Source organism: Pseudophryne corroboree, chromosome 1, assembly GCF_028390025.1.
Source record: "Pseudophryne corroboree isolate aPseCor3 chromosome 1, aPseCor3.hap2, whole genome shotgun sequence".
Classification (NCBI taxonomy): domain Eukaryota; kingdom Metazoa; phylum Chordata; class Amphibia; order Anura; family Myobatrachidae; genus Pseudophryne; species Pseudophryne corroboree.
Genome location: NC_086444.1, coordinates 176,549,953 through 176,576,384, shown reverse-complemented (window position 1 = coordinate 176,576,384; position 26,432 = coordinate 176,549,953). Strand labels below are relative to the sequence as shown.

Sequence of the window (26,432 nt, the reverse complement as noted above, 5' to 3'; positions counted from 1 at the left end):
AGCCTCGGAGACTTGCATCCGTGGTTACCAGGACCCAGTCCTGAATCTGCGTCCCTCTAGTAGGTTAGAGCTGTGTAACCACCACAGGAGCGAAATCCTGGTTTTTGACGACAGGATTATCTTTCGGTGCATGTGTAGGTGTGACCCCGACCACTTGCCCAACAGGTCCCACTGGAATACTCTGGCATGGAACCTGCCAAACTGTATGGCCTCGTAGGCCGCCACCATCTTCCCCAACAACCGAATGCACTGATGGATTGACACACAGGATGGTTTCAGTATCTGTTTTACCATTTTCTGTATTTCCACCGCCTTTTCCAACGGCAAAAATACTCTCTGAACTTCTGTGTCCAGAATCATCCCGAGGAAAGACAACCTTGTTGTCGGTTCCAACTGTGACTTTGGGTAATTTATGATCCACCCGTGTTGTTGGAGTATTGACAGAGAGAGTGATTTGTTTTGTAACAATTGCTCTCTGGATCTCGCCTTTATCAGGAGATCGTCCAGATAAGGAATTATATTGACTCCTTTCTGACGAAGGAGGACCATCATCTCCGCCATCACCTTGGTGAATACCCTCGGCGCTGTGGAGAGGCAAAAAGGTAACGTCTGGAATTGGTAATGGCAATCCTGAACCGCAAATCTCAGATAAGCCTGGTGAGGAGGATGCAAACATGCAGGTAAGCATCCTTTATGTCCACCGACACCAAGTAGTCCCCCTCCTCCAGACTGGCAAGTGATTCCATCTTGAACTTGAACCTTTTCAGGTAGTAATTCAGATCCTTTAGGTTTAGGATCGGTCTGATCGAGCCGTCCGGCTTCGGAACAACAAAGAGGCTTGTATAAAAACCCCACCCTTGTTGTGACTACGGTACCAGGACTATGACCTGGTCTTGACATAATTTTTGGATTGCCGCTGTTACTGCTTCTCTCTCTGGCGGAGAAACTGGCAAGGTCGATTTGAAAAATCGGCATGGGGGAACGTCTTGAAACTCCAGCTTGTACCCCTGGGATACTATTTGCAACACCCAGGGATCCAGGCCAGACAGAATCCAACCTTGGTTGACGAGTTTGAGACGTGCCCTCACCCGAGCGGCCTCCCGCAAGGGAGCTCCAGCGTCATGCTGAGGATTTGGCAGAAGTAGGGGTAGACTTCTGCTCCTGGGAACCTGGAGCCGCTGTGGGCTTCTTTCCCCTTCCTCTTCCCCTACCTGCAAAGAAGGGGGAACCTCTCGTCCTTTTGTATTTATTGGGCCGAAAGGACTGCATTTGCGGGTGATAGGTCTTTTTTGCCGGTGCAGGCGCAGAGGGCAAAAATGTCGACTTACCTGCGTAGCCGCCGAGACTAACGCATCCAGGCCATCGCCAAATAAGGCCTCACCTTTATATGGAAGCGCCTCCATGTTTCTTTTGGAATCTGCATCCGCGTTCCACTGGCGAATCCACAACGCCCGCCTAGCCGATACTGCCATGGTAGCGGCTTGTGAACTCAAGAGTCCAATATCCTTCATTGCTTCCAGCATGTAGGCAGCAGCATCCTGGATATTCCCTAACTTAAGGAGTATCCTTATCAATCGTGTCAATTTCTGATGACACGCATTCTGACCATTTTTCAATAGCGCAACTCACCCACGCGCAGGCAATAGTGGGCCTGAGCAGTGTACCATTGGTGACATAAATGGATTTCAATGTCGTTTCCATTTTGCGGTCTGCCGGCTCCTTAAGTGAAGCCGTGCCAGGTGCAGGGAGAATTACCTTCTTTGTCAACCTGGAAAGCGCACTGGCTAACACAGGGGGTGACTCCCATTTTTTCCTGTCCTCAGCCGGGAAAGGGTAAGCTATCTGAATCCTTTTGGGAATACGAAATTTCTTATCAGGATATACCCACATCACTTCAAAAAGAGCATTTAGTTCGTGTGAAGGAGGGAATGTGACTTTGGATTTCTTTTCCTTACATAAATAAGCCTTCTCCCTGAGGTACAAGAGTGGTTTTCTGTAACCTCCAACACGTCCCTTATAGACACAATCATATATTGTATACTTTTTGCCAATTTATGATCTATCTCTCTGGAGTCACTATCGTCGACACAAGAATCAGAGTCCGTGTCGGTATCAGTGTTTACAACATTTGCAAATGGTCTCTTATGTGTCCCAGAGGGGCCGCCTGCATAAGGAATAACAGCATCCTGAAAAATCACATCTTCCACAGATTTTCTCCAGCATGCAGCCTTAGATTCAGACTTATCTAATCTTCGGTTAATCAGATGCATACTGTCACGTATCTCTTTCACCCATGCAGGCTCTTGGTGTGCCAGCAGCGCCACCACATTACCAGTCTGTGTCCCTAAAATGGCTTCCTCTGGGGAGGAACTCCTTGCCTCACACGTGTACAGCGCACTCACAGACACACTGGGACTTATTTGGGGACAGACCCACAGTAAAATCTGTCAGAGGGACGCAGTATAGGAGCAGGCAGTTCACAATCCCAGCGCCAGTATGCTATGCCTGTGAACACAGTATGCCCACAGCCAAATAGCGGTTTTAAACAGTAATTCACACTATTAAATGCACCACAATCGCTTTGTGCCCCCCCTTAATAGCACCCTGTACTTGTCAGAAGTGGAGGAGAGGACCAGCGTGTTCTCTGCAGCCTGAGGAGAGAAAATGGTGCTGAGTAGTGTGCTGGCTGCCTGAGGAAGAAGCTCCACCCCCGCAATGGCGCACCCTTTTAGCCAGTTTGAGGTATATTTTTGCTGCCCAGGGCTTGATGTGGTCCCCAGCATCCTCTAGGACGTATGAGAAATATACATACCCATATAGACAGACACATATACGGACTTCACACACACACTCCAGCACATCAGCCCCTTATATATTTAATGATTACCCCATCCCTTACATATGATCCCCCACAGATTAAATATATAATGATCCCACCTCATACATATTTAATTAACGGCACTCACTATCACTTCTAAATTATATTTAATGAACCCCCCTCCCCCATGTCTTTATACACTGACCTCTGCTGACTGGAGTGCACCCAAAGTCAGGCAGCTTCCCGCTCCTCCTCCGCAGCCCCAATGTCAAATGCACAACGCTGGCATCTTCTTGTAGTCACAGGAACTGCAGGAGTAGCACCGGAGCACACAGCGCTGCCTTTCGCGGCGGGTACAGAGCAGGCATCGGGATGATTCTCCTTTCCGCCAGGCTCAGCCGTCAGCAGCAGCTCCAACAGCAGCTTCCGCTGCTGTTGCTGGGAGTCTGCTGGATGATCCCTATACAGCAGCTCCGGGGGGCTCTTAGAGAGTGGGGCCCGGGGTACTTACCCCCCCTGGGACCCCCCTTAATCAGCACTGAGGATGATACGGAGCTGTCCACAGATGCGCAAGGGGTTGTCCAACCACAGCACTCCCAGTGCCAGCGTGAGCGGGGGCAGAGGCGCTAGTACACAGGTGCGTCACACCTAGCTGCCCGCCGCTCCTCTGCCCTAGTATTGGCACTTCTCTCATGTTTGGGGGAGCGAGCTGCCCCCTTGCCCCCCCATTCCGACGCCCCTGATTGTATCGTAGATTTATCTGGTGTGAGCACTGCTTCAGTGTATGCAAGTTTCATGATACAAACTCACTTTTGCAAACCTGCAACCCCAATATATCTATTCACACATATCCTTGCTTTGCTGAAGACCTGAGCCTATAACCTGATCTTTAGTTTACCATACATACTATATATATATATATATATATATATATATATATATATATATATATAAAATATATGTGACATGTAAATGTAGACTCACATTGTTGAAGTGCTGGCTGGTCTTCATAATATATGGAGTCCTCCCACTTTTATCTGGTTTCATCCACCCCTGGCCAAGGAATTCTCTGAAAACAAAATAATGACTTTTAATAAAGAACAAACTAATGTCATGCTGTGAGTCTAACACATAGGAATAATGACTTGTAATACAGAGTACACTATTCTCATCCTCTGAGTCTAGCACACAGGAATAATGACTTGTACAGAGTACACTATTCTCATCCTCTGAGTCTAGTACATAGGAATAATGACTTGTAATACAGAGTACACTATTCTCATCCTCTGAGTCTAGTACATAGGAATAATGACTTGTAATTCAGAGTACAGTATTCTCATCCTCTGAGTCTAGTACATAGGAATAATGACTTGTAATACAGAGTACACTATTCTCATCCTCTGAGTCTAGCACATAGGAATAATGACTTGTAAATACAGAGTACACTATTCTCATCCTCTGAGTCTAGCACACAGGAATAATGACTTGTAATACAGAGTACATTGGGGGTAATTCTGAGTTGATCGCAGCAGGAACTTTGTTAGCAATTGGGCAAAACCATGTGCACTGCAGGGGGGGGGGGGCAGATATAACATGTGCAGAGAGAGTTAGATTTGGGTGTGGTGTGTTCAATCTGCAATCTAAATTGCAGTGTAAAAATAAAGCAGCCAGTATTTACCCTGCACAGAAACAATATAACCCACCCAAATCTAACTCTCTCTGTACATGTTATATCTGCCCCACCTGCAGTGCACATGGTTTTGCCCAACTGCTAAAAAATTTCCCGCTGCGATCAACTTGGAATTACCCCCATTATTCTCATCCTCTGAGTCTAGTACATAGGAATAATGACTTGTAATTCAGAGTACACTATTCTCATCCTCTGAGTCTAGTACATAGGAATAATGACTTGTAATTCAGAGTACACTATTCTCATCCTCTGAGTCTAGTACATAGGAATAATGACTTGTAATTCAGAGTACACTATTCTCATCCTCTGAGTCTAGCACACAGGAATAATGACTTGTAATACAGAGTACACTATTCTCATCCTCTGAGTCTAGCACACAGGAATAATGACTTGTAATTCAGAGTACACTATTCTCATCCTCTGAGTCTAGCACACAGGAATAATGACTTGTAATTCAGAGTACACTATTCTCATCCTCTGAGTCTAGCACACAGGAATAATGACTTGTAATACAGAGTACACTATTCTCATCCTCTGAGTCTAGCACACAGGAATAATGACTTGTAATACAGAGTACACTATTCTCATCCTCTGAGTCTAGTACATAGGAATAATGACTTGTAATACAGAGTACACTATTCTCATCCTCTGAGTCTAGCACATAGGAATAATGACTTGTAATTCAGAGTACACTATTCTCATCCTCTGAATCTAGCACACAGGAATAATGACTTGTAATTCAGAGTACACTATTCTCATCCTCTGAGTCTAGCACACAGGAATAATGACTTGTAATATAGAGTACACTATTCTCATCCTCTGAGTCTAGCACATAGGAATAATGACTTGTAATACAGGTGTGCGGTCAGCATACCGCTAGTCGGGATCCCGGCTGTCACAATACCGATGCCAGGCAAGAGGCTTCGTTGCGCTCGCCCCCCTGCCGGCATTCCACCGCTTGGGATTCAGATGTCGGTATAATGTAATATACAATACACTATTGTCATGCTGTGAGTCTAGCACATAGGAATAATGACTTGTAATATAGAATACACTATTCTCATGCTCTGAGTTTAGCACATAGGAATAATGACTTGTAATACAAAACACACTATTGTCATGCTGTGAGTCTAGCACAGTGATTTTCAACCTTTTTCAGTTCGCGGCACACCGAACAAGATTTAAAAATTGCCAAGGCACACCATCGGTACCCCACGGAAAAAAAAAATCACACACAGGGAAATAAAACAAACATATTTGTCCCCAAGGGGAAAAACACACACACATTGTCCCCAGTAGTTATTAAAATAATGCACAGTAATTGAACACACTGTCTGCCACAGTAATTCCACACATTGCTCCCCCATAGTAATGCCATCACACTGTCCCCCATAGTAATTGCACACACTGACCCCCATAGTAATACCACCATACACACCGACCCCCACAGTAATGCCACCAGACACACTGACCCCCATAGTAATGCCACCAGAGACACTGACCCCCATAGTAACGCCACCACACACACTGTCCCCCATAGTAATGCCACCAGAGACACTGACCCCCATAGTAACGCCACCACACACACTGTCCCCCATAGTAATGGCACTGCACACACTGTCTGTCATAGTCATAAAGCACTGCCCCAAACCTTTTCTTCTTTTCCCCCTTAGCGGCAGGAGCAGTGAGGAGCAGAGCAGCACGGGCCACAAAGGGAAACTAGATGCTACCCAGTGGGATGGTGATCTGTACGTGACCTACGAGTCACGCCACGTCGTAGGGGTCACGGGCGGGCCCGCAGGAGAGCTGCCGTCTTCACTATACAATGATCGCGGAAGAGTTGCCTGCGCTGCCCGATAGTGATACTATAAATCAGTATCACTATCGGGCAGCGGAGGCAGCTCTTATGCGGTCATTATATAGTGAAGACGGCAGCAGGGATCTCTGGCGGCGGCGGCGGCACACTTGACAACCGCTGGCGGCACAGTGGTTGAAAAACACTGGTCTAGCACATAGTAATAATAACAACTTGTAATACACAATACACTATTGTCATGCTCTCAGTCTAGCACATAGGAATAATGACTTGTAATACACAACACACTATTGTCATGCTCTGAGTCTGGTACATACTGTAGGAATAATGACTTGTAATACACAACATACTATTGTCATGCTATGAGTCTGGTACATACTGTAGGAATAATGACTTGTAATACACAACACACTATTGTCATGCTGTGAGTCTATCACAAAGGAATAATGACTTGTAATACAGAGTACACTATTGTCATGCTCTCATTCTAGCACATAGGAATAATGACTTGTAATACACAACACACTATTGTCATGCTCTGAGTCTGGCACATACTGTTGGAATAATGACTTGTAATACACAATACACTATTGTCATGCTGTGAGTCTAGCACACAGGAATAATGACTTGTAATACACAATACACTATTGTCATGCTCTGAGTCTAGCACATAGGAATAATGACTTGTAATACACAATACACTATTGTCATGCTGTGAGTCTAGCACACAGGAATAATGACTTGTAATACAGAGTATACTATTGTCATGCTCTCAGTCTAGCACATAGGAATAATGACTTGTAATACACAACAAACACACTATTGTCATGCTCTGAGTCTGGCACACAGGAATAATGACTTACTGGTATGGTATGCTCCTAAAGACAATGTGATCCAACAGAGTGATTTGCTCTGCCAGTTCCATTGCTGACAGTGTTTCCAAACCTTCCGGTCGGGGTCTTTCTGACTGCACAACAAAACACAGATTCATTTAGTAACACTCCAGGCAATGAGCATCAGCAGGAATATGTAACACATACTGTAAGCCTGTATACACCGTCACAAATACTACCCCACTACCATGACCCTAACTATGTGGAGTTTGTATATTATTATTATTATAATACTCTCCCTTGCGTGAGTTTCCTCCGGGTACTCCGGTTTCCTCCCACAATCCAAAAACATACTGGTAGGTTAACTGGCTCCCGACAAAAATTAACCCTAGTGTGAAAATGTGTGCGTGTACATGTATTTATCGCAGACTAGATGGGCCAAGTGGTTCTTATCTGCTGTCAAATTCTACGTTTCTATGGTACTTTTCAAATCATTAATACATACAGGGGCTGATTCTGAGTCGCATCTGCGGCTGCTTTTCCGTCTGGCTGCTCTCTACATTGTGGTGGTGTGAGAATCCACTCGAGTATTAATAATCTGTATGACTGCTTGCGTGAGCCTATTCTGCCCACTGCTCTTACCTGTACGTCATTATTAGTACAGGACTTACATTAGCCCCGTGCTGGGTGCAAGATCCATCAGAAACAGACATCCCATCACTGTCTGGATGCTGCGACCAAGCACTGAAGTCGGCCAACACACCCACTCCACTCACATGAGATGGATCAATTCCATGTGTTTGCGAGATTGCCGTACCCACTAGCAAACTCCGTCCGGGTGTTTAAAGGTGCATACACACGGTGAGATATTGACTATCTCCGATCTTGACTTTGCGATTTCCCCTGAACTCCTCGGAGCCCTGAACCCCCAATACTGACTATCTTTACTTGAGATTTTTACTATGTGAGATTTTGACTAAGTGCTAATTTTGACTATACTATGGGGGTCATTCCGACCCGTTCGCACGCAGCGGTTCTTCGGTGCAGTGCGAACGGGTCAGAAATGCGCATGTGCGGCAGATGCATTGCGCACGCGCGTCATTGCCTGGCGACTATCATCGCCGGGCAACGCCGCCGCCAGCGAGAAATGTGATTGCAGCGCCGATCGCAAGAAGACGGACAGGCGGGAGGCGTTCCGGGGCGGATACCCATTGTTTTCCAGGCGTGGTGAGTCCAATGCTGGCGTGTCCAGGCGTTTGGAGGGCAGATGTCTGATGTCAGGACCGGGACCTTCATCGCTGGATCCGTCGCACTGGGTGAGTAACTGCAGCCCTGGTCTTGTTTTACTTGAAACTTTTTTAGCATAGCAGGGCTGCATAAGCGTTCGCAGCCCTGCTATGCTATAATACACTCCCCCATAGGCGGCGTCAGGTTGATCGCATGAGCAGCAAAAAGTTGCTACGTGCGATCAACTCGGAATGACCCTCTATGCACGAGATTGTACACAATATATGCCTGCACAGTCTATCTTTTCTTGCGATACCGACCCCACGGGAGCGGGCAGTGGTATCGCAAGTTGTGTACACAAGGTGCGATATGCGCTGCGGCGGCGGGGGGTGATGTCTGCGACAGCGGGGGGTGGCGCTGCCGGGAGTGAGGAACCTGGCCGGGGGGACACCCTGCTCAATCCGACTTTTTTTAAAGTTGGATTGAGATTGTCGGAAAGGGGGATAAAACCTGTCGGATTTGGCCCCGTTTTAGACAGAAGCACATGGATCAGCACCTATTACACTGATCCACGTGTTTTCCACCAAGTTGGGAATTCCCGACTTGTCGGAAAAAAACTGGCCAAATTGAATAGGTCGGAACCCCTTCCGACAGAAATCTGTCGGAAGCTGCAGTCTTTCCGACAAGACGGCAGCTTTCAACAGCTATTAAATATGGCCCATAGTCAGAGTCGTAAGGTTACATCGCAACGTATAGTCTGATTTAGTGCAGTCACCTATTTATTTATTTAGTGCAATGTACAGCTGGGCTGGCCAAACCGGTCCTCGAGATCTACCAACAGTTCATGTTTTCCAGGCCTCCTGGAGATCTCTAGAATTGCCAGTTAGGAATGAATTCAGCACATCTTAATTAGTAATGAGTACACCTGTGCACCAGCTAGGTGGTCTGGAAAATGTGAACTGTTGGTAGATCTCGAGGACTGGTTTGGCCAGCTCTGATGTACAGTAAGCAATAATCCATTAGAAACATCCGCACTGTCACTTGTGTCTGACTCAGAATCAGCCCCACCCACAGTGTCATGGTATAAATAATAAAATAATAATACATCAAAATCATTAACTATCAGAAAAACAACTATGAACAGTTATTTTTTTCACCTTTTTTTTTAGAACTTTTAATTACAGTACATCCCAGGTATTACCTAAACGAATAGGGGGCTATACATGAACAATATGATGCTAGAGTGTTGTGATCCATGACAATTACAGCCACCTTATGGCATTCATGCATACGCCCATTTGCCTAGTGTAAAATTAGCGTGTTGTCTACAAAAAAAAAAAAAACCTCCCCATGCAGATTTACTACTAGCCCTTCCTTACATTTGGTAAAGAGGAAGAGAAGACCAGAACAGTAAGGGTTTACTTATTCACATAACTGAGAACTAAGGGGGTCATTCCGAGTTGATAGCACACTGCAATTTTTTGCAGCCCGTGCGATCAGATAGACGCCGCCTATGGGGGAGTGTATTTATTATTATTTTATTATTTATTAGCAGTTTCTTATATAGCGCAGCATATTCCGCTGCGCTTTACAATTAGAACAAGTTATAGAACAAAACTGGGCAATGACAGACAGACATAGAGGTAGGAAGGCCCTGCTCGCAAGCTTACAATCTATAGGGAAATAGGCACCGATACACAAGGATAGATGCTACCAGTTGCATAATGGTCCACCAGATTGCTAGGTTCTTAATTGGTTGTATGATATGATCACCCAGCAATGTTGAAAGACAAAATGTGAGGTTATCTGGACTGTATGGAGAGGATGTTAGCAAGCATTATTTTAGCTTAGCAAGTGTATGAAGGCATGTGCAGGGGAGCTGGGCAAAAAAGTTTTGTGTAGTTTCTGAGTAGCTTTCAACTTACTCAGCCACTGCGATCACTTCAGCCTGTCAGGTCCCGGAATTGACGTCAGCCATCCGCCCCGCAAACACCTGCGTTTTCCTCACCACTCCCTGAAAACGGTCAGTTGCCACCCATGAACGCCTTCCTGATGTCAATCTTCTTGCGTTTGCCGCTACGAACGCTTTCCTCGTTGATCTCGTTGCTGCCTGGTAACGGCCGTCACCGGGCAACGACGTACCTGTGCATTGACGCCCGCGCAGTTCGGACCCATTCGCACTGCTGTGAAAAAAAGCAGCGTGCAAACGGGTCGGAATGACCCCCTAAGGCAGACAAGTTTCTGGAAGATACCATGTCAGGATGGTTTCCCAATAATATAAAGCGTGACAACAGGAACTGCTCTTTCTTCCAAGGTAGCCAAACTTTATGACTTTATTTGACTCTGTTCTTTTTTATTCTCAAACTTTTACCACTCATTTCTTTATCCTTCCAAAATCACGTCGCCACACTTATGACTGAGGGGTCTATTCATGAAGCAGTGAAAAGTGTGGAGAAGTGAGCCAGTGGAAAAGTTGCCCATGGTAACCAATTAGCTGCTACGTATAATTATAGAGAATGCACTTTATAAATGTTACCTTAACACTGATTGGTTGCCATGACCAACTTCTCTACTGGCTCACTTCTCCACACTTTTCACTGCTTCATGAATAGACCCGTGAATTATATACCCATTTTCCATGTAATTCTCCAAAAACTACCTGTCGTTTTATTAACTATTGCTGCACAAAAAGCATTTAATAGGATTTTTTGGCTGTTTATGGGATTGACTAGAGTAGGGAAGGATAGATTTTCAGGTATAAATTATTGGCCCATTACAGGAATCTGGAATACAGTACTGTGAGATAAATGGAACGTTGTCAGACACATTTCGTACTGCTAATGACATGTATCAGGGATGTTCTCTTCCCCCCATCATTTCATGGTACTTTTTGTGGTTTGTCAGATTAATGCTGGCAATACACTGGGTCAATATCGTGTACGAATACACAATACTGACCAGTCATTCAACCCATTGCATGCACATTGTGCATGTTTTGGGTGTGAATACGATGCGATGTGCGACCCCGCGGGTCTTACATTGCATCAACTGATCATATGTGCTGCACATATGATCAGTCAATTCCGTCCGCCGGCAATTGCGAAGGGACAATAGATTCTACGGTGCCGTACCGTACAATCTATAGCATGCCGGAGAGCTGTCGGGGGTGAGGGTGTCGTAGGATGGGCAGTAATTCTGCCCATCCTAATGTATGGGCAGCATTAATATATATTCACACAAGAATTGCTATTTCCCTTCTGTTCTGGTAACTGTGCTCCTTCGCTGCATATGTGCGTGGGGAGCTTCCATCCTAGACATAAGGGGTGAACTCTGAGTCAGACGCAAAGTGGCTGAATTTGTGGGTAGATTCCATTCAGCTAATGCGGGGGTCCACGCACCTGCAAGCTGACACTTGTGCCGGCCAATGATATTACGCAAGCCAACAAAACTGTCATTGGCATTAGCCTCAGAATGGTGCAAGAGACCATCTCCCCTTCCCTATATGCACGACTGCACAGGGAGGTAGTTAGCAGTGACGTGTGGTGAGGTGAGGCAGAGCCTTTCCTGTCATACAATGGAGTTTTGACTGTATAAAGTAAATGAAAAATATAAAGAATATATTATAAATATCTTCATGGTATTATTCTAATCATTTTTATAGTCAAAACTCTGGAGTAAAAAGTCTGTGACAGATGAGGCCTATCTTTTCTGCACATATTTAATCAAAACTCCCCAAATTACCAGCAGTATACAATGCTGCACCTTTGTATAATGGCCACATGACCCCTTGAGCTCATGTATTGTGTATAAATCTGGATCTAGTACTAGTCAGTGCCTCCCCAGCCATTACCTATCCGCATGTCCCTGGTAGTTAGCATATCGATGCTCAGGATGCCGGCCGACAGAAGACCGGAGGCAGAATCTCAAAACTGCTCCGAATCTAAACAGCTGACATGAACGTAAGTATCAGGGGGAGGTTAGGGTTAGGCTGCGGGGAGGGTAAGGCGTAGGCTTACAGCCCTTACGAACAACTATCGGGATTCTCACTACTGGGATGCGGTGTCAGGATTCTGACCGCCAGCATCCTGAACACTGGGATGCCATTTCACACCCCTTCACTATATCACCACCATAGATTACGGGGTTATGATGTGTAGTTGTGACTAAAGTTCTCTTGTTTTGTATATAAGTCTGTGGAATGCTCTCTGTGTACTGTGTGTAAATGTCCTGAGAATACTGTAGAGCTTGTCTTGTATTACTTGTCAGCTACCTATCACCTTAGTTGTATTAGTCTATGGCATACTATGAAATAAGTAAAGTTGTGGCCATCTGATCGCCGCCACAAGATTGCCTTAGTCTGCTACCACTATAAATGAATTGCGTACATACATGTAATATAGATAAAAGCAAGTTGCTACAGCATGCAATATGACTCTGTGACTGGACCTTTGTTCTTGGTACTGTATCTTCACCACTCAGAAATCTGACCAATGGTTTATGAAAGATCTGCAACCTCACCACAGGCAGTGGCAACAAAGGTTACTGCTTGGACTAGCAGCAATTGTTAAATCAGCCCAGTGGAATAAAATAAGTTGTTCCATGGCGAGAGCAATAGAGCTTTGGTTTTGCAGTCTTTAACACCAGAGAAAATAAGATTTTACTCACCGGTAAATCTATTTCTCGTAGTCCGTAGTGGATGCTGGGAACTCCGTAAGGACCATGGGGAATAGCGGCTCCGCAGGAGACTGGGCACAACTAAAGAAAGCTTTAGGTCACCTGGTGTGCACTGGCTCCTCCCACTATGACCCTCCTCCAAGCCTCAGTTAGGACACTGTGCCCGGACGAGCTGACATAACAAGGAAGGATTTTGAATCCCGGGTAAGACTCATACCAGCCACACCAATCACACCGTATAACTCGTGATACTATACCCAGTTAACAGTATGAATATAACTGAGCCTCTCAACAGATGGCTCAACAATAACCCTTTAGTTAGGCAATAACTATATACAAGTATTGCAGACAATCCGCACTTGGGATGGGCGCCCAGCATCCACTACGGACTACGAGAAATAGATTTACCGGTGAGTAAAATCTTATTTTCTCTGACGTCCTAGTGGATGCTGGGAACTCCGTAAGGACCATGGGGATTATACCAAAGCTCCCAAACGGGCGGGAGAGTGCGGATGACTCTGCAGCACCGAATGAGAGAACTCCAGGTCCTCCTCAGCCAGGGTATCAATTTTGTAGAATTTAGCAAACGTGTTTGCCCCTGACCAAGTTGCAGCTCGGCAAAGTTGTAAAGCCGAGACCCCTCGGGCAGCTTCCCAAGATGAGCCCACCTTCCTTGTGGAATGGGCTTTTACAGATTTTGGCTGCGGTAGTCCAGCCGCAGAATGCGCCAGCTGAATTGTGCTACAAATCCAGCGAGCAATAGTCTGCTTAGAAGCAGGAGCACCCAGTTTGCTGGGTGCATACAGGATAAACAGCGAGTCAGTTCTCCTGACTCTAGCCGTCCTGGAAACATAATTTTTCAAGGCCCTGACTACGTCCAGTAACTTGGAATCCTCCAAGTCCCTAGTAGCCGCAGGCACTACAATAGGTTGGTTCAAGTGAAAAGCTGATATCACCTTAGGGAGAAACTGGGGACGAGTCCTCAATTCTGCCCTATCCATATGGAAAATCAGATAAGGACTTTTATATAACAAAGCCGCCAATTCTGATACACGCCTGGCCGAAGCCAAGGCCAATAACATGACCACTTTCCGCGTGAGATATTTTAGATCCACGGTTTTTAGTGGCTCACACCAATGTGATTTTAAGAAACTCAACACCACGTTGAGAACCCAAGGTGCCACTGGAGGCACAACCGGGGGCTGAATATGCAGCACTCCTTTTACAATGTCTGAACTTCAGGTACTGAAGCTAGTTCTTTCTGAAAGAAAATCGACAGAGCCGAGATCTGTACCTTAATGGAGCCTAATTTTAGGCCCATAGACACTCCTGCTTGTAGGAAATGCAGAAATCGACCTAGTTGAAATTCTTCTGTTGGGGCCTTTTTTGGCCTTACACCAAGCAACATATTTTCGCCATATGCGGTGATAATGTTTTGCAGTTACATCTTTCCTGGCTTGAATCAGCGTAGGAATGACTTCCTCCGGAATGCCCTTTTCCTTTAGGATCCGGCGTTCAACCGCCATGCCGTCAAAACGTAGCCGCGGTAAGTCTTGGAACAGACAGGGCCCCTGCTGCTGCAGGTCCTGTCTGAGCGGCAGAGGCCATGGGTCCTCTGATATAATTTCTTGAAGTTCTGGGTACCAAGCTCTTCTTGGCCAATCCGGAACCACGAGTATCGTTCTTACTCCTCGCCTTCCTATTATTCTCAGTACCTTTTGTATGAGAGGCAGAGGGGGGAACACATAAACCGACTGGTACACCCACGGTGTTACCAGAGCGTCCACAGCTATCGCCTGAGGGTCCTTTGACCTGGCGCAATATCTTTTATAGCTTTTTGTTGAGGCGGGACGCCATCATGTCCACCTGTGGCCTTTCCCAATGGTGTACAATCCTTTGGAAGACTTCTGGATGAAATCCCCACTCTCCCGGGTGGAGGTCGTGTCTGCTGAGAAGATCTGCTTCCCAGTCGTCCACTCCGGGAATGAACACTGCTGACAGTGTTAACACATGATTTTCCGCCCATCGGAGAATCCTTGTGGCTTCTGCCATCGCCATCCTGCTTCTTGTGCCGCCCCGTTGGTTTACATGGGCGACTGCCGTGATGTTGTCTGATTGGATCAGTACCGGCTGGTTTTGAAGCAGAGGCCTTGCCTGACTCTGGGCATTGTAAATGGCCCTCAGTTCCAGAATATTTATGTGTAGGGAAGTCACCTGACTTGACCAAAGTCCCTGGAAGTTTCTTCCCTGTGTGACTGCCCCCCAGCCTCAAAGGCTGGCATCCATGGTCACTAGGACCTAGTCCTGTATGCCGAACCTGCGGCCCTCTTGAAGATGGGCACTCTGCAGCCACCACAGTAGAGATACCCTGGTCCTTGAAGACAGGGTTATCAGCCGATGCATCTGAAGCTGTGATCCGGACCACTTGTCCAACAGGTCCCGCTGAAAAGTTCTTGCATGGAACCTGCCGAATGGGATTGCTTCGTAGGAAGCTACCATTTTTCCCAGGACTCGCGTGCAATGATGCACCGATACCTGTTTTGGCTTCAGGAGGTCTCTGACTAGAGATGACAGCTCCTTGGCTTTCTCCTCCGGGAGAAACACTTATTTCTGTTCTGTGTCCAGAACCATCCCCAGGAACAGTAGACGTGTCGTAGGAACCAGCTGTGACTTTGGACTGTTTAGAATCCAACCGTGCTGTTGTAGCACTTTCCAAAATAGTGCTACCCCGACTAGCAACTGCTCCTTGGACCTTGCCCTTATAAGGAGATTGTCCAAGTACGGGATAATTAAAACTCCCTTTTTCCGAAGGAGTATCATCATTTCGGCCATTACCTTGGTAAACACCCTCGGTGCCATGTACAGTCCAAACGCCAGTGTCTGGACTTGGTAATGGTAATCCTGTACCACAAATCTGAGGTACTCCTGGCGAGGATGGTAAATGGGGACATGCAGGTAAGCATCCTTGATGTCCCGGGATCCCATGTAATCCCCCTCGTCCAGGCTTGCAATAACCGCCCTGAGCGATTCCATCTTGAACTTGAATTTTTTTATGTATGTGTTCAAGGATTTTAAATATAAAATGGGTCACACCGAACCATGCGGTTTCGGTACCCCAAACCGTGTGGAATAGTAACCCCGTCCTTGTTGAAGTAGGGGCACCTTGAGTATTACCTGCTGGGAATACAGCTTATTAATTGCCTCTAGCGCAGCCTCCCTGCCTGAGGGAGTTGTCGGCAAGGCATATTTGAGGAAACGGCGGGGGGGAGACATCTCGAATTCCAGCTTGTACCCCTGAAATACTACTTGAATGAAACAGGGATCCACCTGTGAGCGAGCCCACTGATCGCTGAAATTTTTGAGACGGCCCCCCACCGTACCTGGCTACACCTGTGGAGCCCCCGCGTCATGCTGTGGACTCAGAGGAAGCGAGAGAAGAATTTTGATTCTGGGAACAGGCTGACTGGTGCAGCTTTTTCCCCTTTTCCCATGTCTCTGTACAGAAAGGAAGCGCCTTTGACCCGCTTGCTTTTCTGAAGCCGAAAGGACTGTACCTGATAATACAGTGCTTTCTTAGTCTGTGAGGAAACCTGAGGTAATGGATACGAGGTCCCAGAGACCATCCCCAAATAATTCCTCACCCTTATAAGGCAGAATCTCTATGCGCCTTTTAAAGTCAGCATCACCTGTCCAGTGACAGGTCTCTAATACCCTCCTGACAGAATGGACATTACATTCATTTTGGATGCCAGCCGGCAAAATATCCCTCTGTGCATCCCTCATATATAAGACGACGTCTTTAATATGTTCTCATGTTTGACAGGGTCACCGACCACGCTGCAGCAGCACGATCTGCAGGTCTCAGTCTAGTACCTGAGTGTGTAAATACAGACTTCAGGATAGCCTCCTGCTTTTTATCAACAGGTACCTTCAAAGTGGCCGTTCCTAAAACGGCAGTGCCACCTTTTTTTGACAACCGTGTGAGCGCCTTATCCACCCTAGGGGATATCTCCCAGCGTAACTTATCCTCTGGCGGGAAAGGGTACGCCATCAGTAACTTTTTAGAAATGAACCCACGCTTTTCACACGCTTCATTCATTCATCTGATGGGGGAACAAAACACTGCCTGCTTTTTCTCCCCAAACATAAAAACCTTTTTTAGTGGTACTTGGGTTAATGTCAGAAATGTGTAACACATTTTTTATTGCCGGGATCAAGTCACGGATGTTCCTAGTGGATTGTGTATATGTCTCAACCTTGTCGACACTGGAGTCAGACTCCGTGTCGACATCTGTGTCTGCCATCTGAGTGAGCGGGCGTTTTTGAGCCCCTGATGGCCTTTGAGACGCCTGGGCAGGCGCGGACTGAGAAGCCGGCTGTCCCACAGCTGTTACGTCATCCACCCTTTTATGTAAGGAGTTGACACTGTCGGTTAATACCTTTCACCTAACCATCCACTCTGGTGTCGGCCCCACAGGGGGCGACATCACATTTATCGGCATCTGCTCCGTCACCATATAAGCCTCCTCATTAAACATGTCGACACAGCCGTACCGACACACCGCACACACACAGGGAATGCTCTGACTGAGGACAGGACCCCACAAAGCCCTTTGGGGAGACAGAGAGAGAGTATGCCAGCACACACCAGAGCGCTATATAATGTGGGGATTAACACTATAACTGAGTGAAATTTCCCCAATAGCTGCTTGTATATATAATATTGCGCCTAAATTTAGTGCCCCCCCTCTCTTTTTAACCCTTTGAGCCTGAAAACTGCAGGGGAGAGCCTGGGGAGCTTTCTTCCAGCTGCACTGTGAAGAGAAAATGGCGCCAGTGTGTCTGAGGGAGATAGCTCCGCCCCTTTTTCGCGGACTTTTCTCCCGCTTTTTTCTGGATTCTGGCAGGGGTATTTACCACATATATAGCCTCTGGGGCTATATATTGTGGTATTTTTGCCAGCCAAGGTGTTTTTATTGCTGCTCAGGGCGCCCCCCCCAAGCGCCCTGCACCCTCAGTGACCGGAGTGTGAAGTGTGTATGAGGAGCAATGGCGCACAGCTGCAGTGCTGTGCGCTACCTTGGTGAAGACTGATGTCTTCTGCCGCCGATTTTCCGGACCTCTTCTTGCTTCTCGCTCTGTAAGGGGGACGGCGGCGCGGCTCCGGGACCGAACACCAAGGCTGGGCCTGCGGTCGATCCCTCTGGAGCTAATGGTGTCCAGTAGCCTAAGAAGCCCAAGCTGGCTGCAAGCAGGCAGGTTCGCTTCTTCTCCCCTTAGTCCCTCGCTGTAGTGAGCCTGTTGCCAGCAGGTCTTACTGAAAATAAAAAACCTAATTCTATACTTTCTTTCTAGAAGCTCAGGAGAGCCCCTAGTGTGCATCCAACCTCGGCCGGGCACAAAATCTAACTGAGGCTTGGAGGAGGGTCATAGTGGGAGGAGCCAGTGCACACCAGGTGACCTAAAGCTTTCTTTAGTTGTGCCCAGTCTCCTGCGGAGCCGCTATTCCCCATGGTCCTTACGGAGTTCCCAGCATCCACTAGGACGTCAGAGAAATACAGATGCATCCTTCACGGTCTAGCCGCGGAACACAGGATGCATGAGAGCCGCCAGCTCCAATGCGACTTGACCAGCACTGAGAGTAATTTTTCCCTGTGTGCGCGCGACTCCAGCTGTATCTGCATACGAAATGCTACATCACAGTATTTTCCATGAATACGCGCGAATAAGATGCATTTTTTGAGGAAAAGATGCATGAAAAGACGCTCAGCAATAGTAAACACACTCAGGACTAGGCGTGACCAGAAGGTCTGTTTCACGTGACTGCAGCAACAGCAAGGGAGGACACATCTGTATGTACACGTAAGACATCAGGGAACTCACCATGGCAATTATGTCTTCCATACTCAGATGACAATCATCTTGTTCATCTTGGGAAAGGGCACTGATAAAACAAATAATCAGTACATATTTAACATTTAACATTTTGCACATATACCCATCAAACAGATTGCTTATTAAATATGTTTTACCTCTAAAGCCTGTATCCATTAAATTGTAATTTAAGACAGTTGTCTGTTGGTTTTCTTTACTAGTCATTTGAATAATGCTGTGACTCTCTGTCAGGCAGTACACTAGCTGTCTATTTCCCCCAGGGTATAATATCAAACTCTGGTTTCTCACTTTTAAAGGTCCTATATCATACGCACTTTCTTTGTATGGGAACTGGTTAAGTGCCAGCTGTGGGCAGCCGCATGATGTCTATACATATTGGTGGAACCTGCACTTTAAGTTCTTGACAGCATTCATCCTTAAGATAGATCTAGGTGCCCTCTGCACAAATTAAGCTAATTTAATTTAATTTTAATTATTAGCTTTGCTGAGCAGATGATCACGTTTCAATGTAAGTTCTAGTATTGTTATTAAATAAATTGTCTTACTCAGATCTATGCTGCAAGTATTTGACAAATCATTTATTTACCGATTCTAATGTGAAATGTGGAGGGCTTAGGGTGTGTGCACACGGTGAGATCCTTGCTATGCCCGATTTTCACTGGCGATTTCCCTTGAACTCCCCGGAGCCCAGCACCACCGATTTTGACTAACTTTTCTTGAGATATGGACTATGTGTGCTTACGATTTTGGCTTATGTGAGATGTCATTGACATGTGAGATAAACTAGATAGTACACCGATCTAGCAAGGATTGACTTGCCTGCACAGTCTATCTTAGTCTACCCTTAGGGTGTGTACACATGGTGAGATATTTTCTTTTGATTTTGACTATATAGTCAAAATCACAAGAAAAGTTAGTGCAGATCGCAAGGTGAAAGTCACCTTGCGATCCCGATGCGTGGTCCCGCCAGGTCGGCATCGCAAGAAAAGATAGACTGTGCAGGCAAGTCAATCCTTGCTAGATCGGTGTACTATCTAGTTCATCTCACATGTCAATGACATCTCACATAAGCCAAAATCTCACATAAGCCAAAATCGTAAGCACACATAGTCCATATCTCAAGAAAAGTTAGTCGAAATCGGTGGTGCTGGGCTCCGGGGAGTTCAAGGGAAATCGCAAGTGAAAATCGGGCATAGCAAGAATCTCACCATGTGTACACACCCTTAGACTAAGTGGACAGGCGAGTGTGTATCTGTACACTGAATTATTTTAATAGTTTTAATACACATTAGCCCACACTGGGGTCTGTAGACCAGCAAATGTGCTTGAGATGTAAGTTGCTGCTGAGCACCGGTCCTTGAGTGTGTGGATTGCACCATTAGCGCCAACAAAACGTAAGCTTGTATAAGAGAAGGTAAGTACATATAGGATAATTATATGATGATGGTTCTTAGGAAATTATACAGCACCAAGGATTTCATGGCTATACAAATCAATAAAGGAAGGATACAGGATTTCATGATCGTTTAAAGTAGTAGAGGTACATTATTCCTCCTAATATACAATACCTGACATTTGTAACTCACTGACACACATATTGCACACACACGCTGATCCAGAAGTAACTGGGGAGTGAGGGATGTTGGCAAATAGTTGATTTCAGATTAAAGGCTCCATTTAAGTAGACATACCCCTTTAGTACTTGCAGTAGTTATTTTGCTTCAACCAAATGTGCTCAAGCATGGATATCACTAAAACCTGCACTGTTAGTGTGTCTCAAAGTTGGGAAACACTGGTATAGTGTGTACCTAGCATATGTGTGTATATTGGGTTAGCGGAGGACTACATAACCTGTCAACTAAATTTTTACTGATTGTGCATGTCACAGCTTAAAGGGCCTAATTCAAGGTTGATTGCAAAACAACATTTTCCTCTAATGGACAAAACCATGTGCAGTGCAGGTGGGGCAGATAATAAGAATTTACTTACCGATAATTCTATTTCTCGGAGTCCGTAGTGGATGCTGGGGTTCCTGAAAGGACCATGGGGAATAGCGGCTCCGCAGGAGACAGGGCACAAAAAGTAAAGCTTTAGGATCAGGTGGTGTGCACTGGCTCCTCCCCCTATGACCCTCCTCCAAGCCAGTTAGGTACTGTGCCCGGACGAGCGTACACAATAAGGGAGGAATTTTGAATCCCGGGTAAGACTCATACCAGCCACACCAATCACACCGTACAACTTGTGATCTAAACCCAGTTAACAGTATGATAACAGCGGAGCCTCTGAAAAGATGGCTCACAACAATAATAACCCGATTTTTGTAACTATGTACAAGTATTGCAGATAATCCGCACTTGGGATGGGCGCCCAGCATCCACTACGGACTCCGAGAAATAGAATTATCGGTAAGTAAATTCTTATTTTCTCTATCGTCCTAGTGGATGCTGGGGTTCCTGAAAGGACCATGGGGATTATACCAAAGCTCCCAAACGGGCGGGAGAGTGCGGATGACTCTGCAGCACCGAATGAGAGAACTCCAGGTCCTCTTTTGCCAGGATATCAAATTTGTAGAATTTTACAAACGTGTTCTCCCCTGACCACATAGCTGCTCGGCAGAGTTGTAATGCCGAGACCTCTCGGGCAGCCGCCCAAGATGAGCCCACCTTCCTTGTGGAATGGGCCTTAACCGATTTAGACTGTGGCAGGCCTGCCTCAGAATGTGCAAGTTGAATTGTGTTACAAATCCAACGAGCAATCGCCTGCTTAGAAGCAGGCGCACCCAACTTGTTGGGTGCATACAGTATAAACAGCGAGTCAGATTTTCTGACTCCAGCTGTCCTGGAACATATTTTCAGGGCCCTGACAACTCCTAGCAACTTGGAGTCCTCCAAGTCCCTAGTAGGTGCAAGGCACCACAATAAGCTGGTTCAGGTGAAACACTGACACCACCTTAGGGAGAGAACTGGGGACGAGTCCGCAGCTCTGCCCTGTCCGAATGGACAAACAGATATGGGCTTTTTTGAGAAAAAACCACCAATTTGACACTCGCCTGGTCCAGGCCAGGGCCAAGAGCATGGTCACTTTTTATGTGAGATGCTTCAAATCCACATATTTGACTGGTTTTAAACCAATGTGATTTGAGGAATCCCAGAACTACGTTGAGATCCCACAGTGCCACTGAAGGCACAAAAAAGGGGTTTGTATATGCAATACTCCCTTGACAAACTTCTGGACTTCAGGAACTGAAGCCAATTCTTTCTGGAAGAAAATTTACAGGGCCGAATTTGAACCTTAATGGACCCCAATTTGAGGCCCATAGACACTCCTGTTTGCAGGAAATGCAGGAAACGACCGAGTTGAAATTTCTTTGTGGGGCCTTCCTGGCCTCACACCACGCAACATATTTTCGCCACACGTGGTGATAATGTTGTGCGGTCACCTCCTTTCTGGCTTTGACCAGGGTAGGAATGACCTCTTCCGGAATGCCTTTTTTTTCCTTTAGGATCCGGCTTTCCATCGCCATGCCGACAAACGCAGCTGCGGTAAGTCTTGGAACAGACATGGTACTTGCTGAAGCAAGTCCCTTCTTAGCGGCAGAGGCCATAAGACCTCTGTAAGCATCTCTTGAAGTTCCGGGTACCAAGTCCTTCTTGGCCAATCCGGAGCCTTGAGTATAGTTCTTACTCCTCTACGTCTTATAATTCTCAGCACCTTAGGTATGAGAAGCAGAGGAGGGAACACATACACCGACTGGTACACCCACGGTGTTACCAGAACGTCCACATCTATTGCCTGAGGGTCTCTTGACCTGGCGCAATACCTGTCCCGTTTTTTGTTCAGACGGGACGCCATCATGTCCACCTTTGGTATTTCCCAACGGTTTACAATCATGTGGAAAAAACTTCTCAATGAAGTTTCCACTCTCCCTGGTGGAGGTCGTGCTGAGGAAGTCTGCTTCCCAGTTTCCATTCCCGGGATGAAAAACTGCTGACAGTGTTATCACATGATTTTCCGCCCAGCGAAAAGTCCTTGCAGTTTCTGCCATTGCCCTCCTGCTTCTTGTGTCGCCCTGTCTGTTTACGTGGGCGACTGCCGTGATGTTTTTCCCACTGGATCAATACCGGCTGACCTTGAAGCAGAGGTCTTGCTAAGCTTAGAGCATTATAAATTTACCCTTAGCTCCAGTATATTTATGTGGAGAAAAGTCTCCATACTTGATCACACTCCCTGGAAATTTTTTCCTTGTGTGACTGCTCCCCAGCCTCTCAGGCTGGGCTCCGTGGTTACCAGCATCCAATCCTGAATGCCGAATCTGCTGCCCTCTAGAAGATGAGCACTCTATAACCACCACAGGAGAGACACCCTTGTCCTTGGATATTGGGTTATCCGCTGATGCATCTGAAGATGCGATCCGGACCATTTGTCCAGCAGATCCCACTGAAAAGTTCTTACGTGAAATCTGCCGAATGGAATTGCTTCGTAGGAAGCCACCATTTTTACCAGGACCCTTGTGCAATGATGCACTGTTTTTAGGAGGTTCCTGACTTGCTCGGATAACTCCCTGGCTTTCTCTTCCGGGAGAAACACCTTTTTCTGGACTGTGTACAGAAACATCCCTAGGCACAGCAGACGTGTCGTCGGGATCAGCTGCGATTTTGGAATATTTAGAATCCACCCGTGCTGATTGTAGCAGTATCCGAGATAGTGCTACTCCGACCTCCAACTGTTCCCTGGACTATGCCCCTATCAGGAGATCGTCCAAGTAAGGGATAATTAAGACGCCTTTTCTTCGAAGAAGAATCATCAATTCGGCCATTACCTTGGTAAAGACCCCAGGGTGCCGTGGACAATCCAAACGGCAGCGTCTGAAACTGATAGTGACAGTTCTGCACCACGAACCTGAGGTACCCTTAGTGAGAAGGGCAAATTTGGGACATAGAGGTAAGCATCCCTGATGTCCCGGGACACTATATAGTCCCCTTATTCCTGGTTCGTTATCACTGCTCTGAGTGACTTCATCTTAATTTGAACCTTTGTAAGTGTTCAAAAAAATTTTTTTAGAATAAGTCTCACCTAGCCTTCTGGCTTCAGTACCACAATATAGTGTGGAATAATACCCCTTTTCTGTAGTAGGAGGGGTAATTTAATTATCACCTGCTGGGAATACAGCTTGTGAATTTTTTCCCATACTACCTCCTTGTCGGAGGGAGACTTGGTAAAGCAGACTTCAGGAGCCTGCGAAGGGGAAACGTCTCGACATTCCCATCTGTACCCCCGGGATACTACTTGTAGGATCCAGGGGTCCTGTACGGTCTCAGCGCCATGCTGAGAACTTGTCAGACGCGGTGGAACGCTTCTGTTCCTGGGAATGGGCTGCCTGCTGCAGTCTTCTTCCCTTTCCTCTATCCCTGGGCAGATATGATCTTATAGGGACGAGAGGACTGAGGCTGAAAAGACGGTGTCTTTTTCTGCAGAGATGTGACTTAGGGTAAAAAACGGTGGATTTTCCAGCAGTTGCCGTGACCACCAGGTCCGATGGACCGACCCCAAACAAGTCCTCTTCCTGTATACGGCCATACTGTGCCGTTTGGAATCTGCATCACCTGACCACTGTCGTGTCCATAACATCTTCTGGCAGTTATGGACATCGCGTTTATTCATGATGCCAGAGTGCAAATATCCCTCTGTGCATCTCGCATATATAGAAATGCTCTATAGTCAATAAAATACTGTCCCTGTCAAGGGTATCAATATTTTTAGTCAGGGAATCCGACCAAGCCACCCTAGCTCTGCACATCCAGGCTGAGGCAATCGCTGGCCGCAGTATAACACCAGTATGTGTGTATATACTTTTTATTATATTTTCCAGCCTTGTCAGCTGGTCCTTGAGGACGGCCCTATCTATAGACGGTACCGCCACTTGTTTTGATAAGCGTGTGAGCGCCTTATCCACCTTAAAGGGTGTTTCCCAACGCGCCCTAACTTCTGGCGGGAAAGGGTATACCGCCCATAATTTTCTATCGGGGGGAACCCACGCATCATCACACACTTTATTTAATTTATCTGATTCAGGAAAAACTATGGTAGTTTTTTCACATCCCACATAATACCCTCTTTTGTGGTACTTGTAGTATCAGAAATACGTAACACCTCCTTCATTGCCTTTAACGTGTGGCCCTAATAAGGAATACGTTTGTTTATTCACCGTCGACACTGGATTCAGTGTCCCTGTCTGTGTCTGTGTCGACCGACTAAAGTAAACGGGCGTTTTAAAACCCTTGACGGTGTTTTTGAGACGTCTGGACCGTACTAATTGTTTGTCGGCCGTCTCATGTCGTCAACCGACCTTGCAGCGTGTTGACATTATCACGTAATTTCCTAAATAAGCCATCCATTCCGGTGTCGACTCCCTAGAGAGTGACATCACCATTACAGGCAATTGCTCCGCCTCCTCACCAACATCGTCCTCCTACCTGTCGACACACACGTACCGACACACAGCACACACACAGGGAATGCTCTGATAGAGGACAGGACCCACTAGCCCTTTGGAGAGACAGAGGGAGAGTTTGCCAGCACACACCAAAAACGCTATAATTATATAGGGACAACCTTATATAAGTGTTTTCCCTTATAGCATCTTAATATATATATAAGCATATCGCCAAATTAGTGCCCCCCCTCTCTGTTTTAACCCTGTTTCTGTAGTGCAGTGCAGGGGAGAGCCTGGGAGCCTTCCCTCCAGCCTTTCTGTGAGGGAAAATGGCGCTGTGTGCTGAGGAGATAGCCCCTTTTTCGGCGGCCTCGTCTCCCGCTCTTAACGGATTCTGGCAGGGGTTAAATATCTCCATATAGCCTCCGGAGGCTATATGTGAGGTATTTTTAGCCAAAATAGGTATTCATTTGCCTCCCAGGGCGCCCCCCTCCCAGCGCCCTGCACCCTCAGTGACTGCCGTGTGAAGTGTGCTGAGAGGAAAATGGCGCACAGCTGCAGTGCTGTGCGCTACCTTTAGAAGACTGAGGAGTCTTCTGCCGCCGATTCTGGACCTCTTCTTACTTCAGCATCTGCAAGGGGGCCGGCGGCAAGGCTCCGGTGACCATCCAGGCTGTACCTGTGATCGTCCCTCTGGAGCTGATGTCCAGTAGCCAAGAAGCCAATCCATCCTGCACGCAGGTGAGTTCACTTCTTCTCCCCTAAGTCCCTCGTTGCAGTGATCCTGTTGCCAGCAGGACTCACTGTAAAATAAAAAACCTAAGCTAAACTTTCCTAAGCAGCTCTTTAGGAGAGCCACCTAGATTGCACCCTTCTCGGCCGGGCACAAAAATCTAACTGGCTTGGAGGAGGGTCATAGGGGGAGGAGCCAGTGCACACCACCTGATCCTAAAGCTTTACTTTTTGTGCCCTGTCTCCTGCGGAGCCGCTATTCCCCATGGTCCTTTCAGGAACCCCAGCATCCACTAGGACGATAGAGAAATAAC

General features: G+C 46.7%; 1 protein-coding gene across 3 annotated transcripts in view; it reads right to left on the bottom strand.

Moving 5' to 3' along the window:
* RASGRF2 (Ras protein specific guanine nucleotide releasing factor 2) overlaps positions 1–26,432 on the bottom strand; it is a 664,746-nt gene that overhangs the window by 27,421 nt on the left and 610,893 nt on the right. For all 3 annotated transcript variants that reach the window (XM_063963919.1, XM_063963920.1, XM_063963921.1), the window contains 3 exons: positions 18,942–19,002; positions 7,188–7,291; positions 3,803–3,887 (listed from right to left, as the gene is read on the bottom strand). In XM_063963919.1, coding sequence (XP_063819989.1) covers positions 3,803–3,887; positions 7,188–7,291; positions 18,942–19,002 — 250 coding nt within the window. The remainder of the gene's footprint in view (positions 1–3,802; positions 3,888–7,187; positions 7,292–18,941; positions 19,003–26,432) is intronic.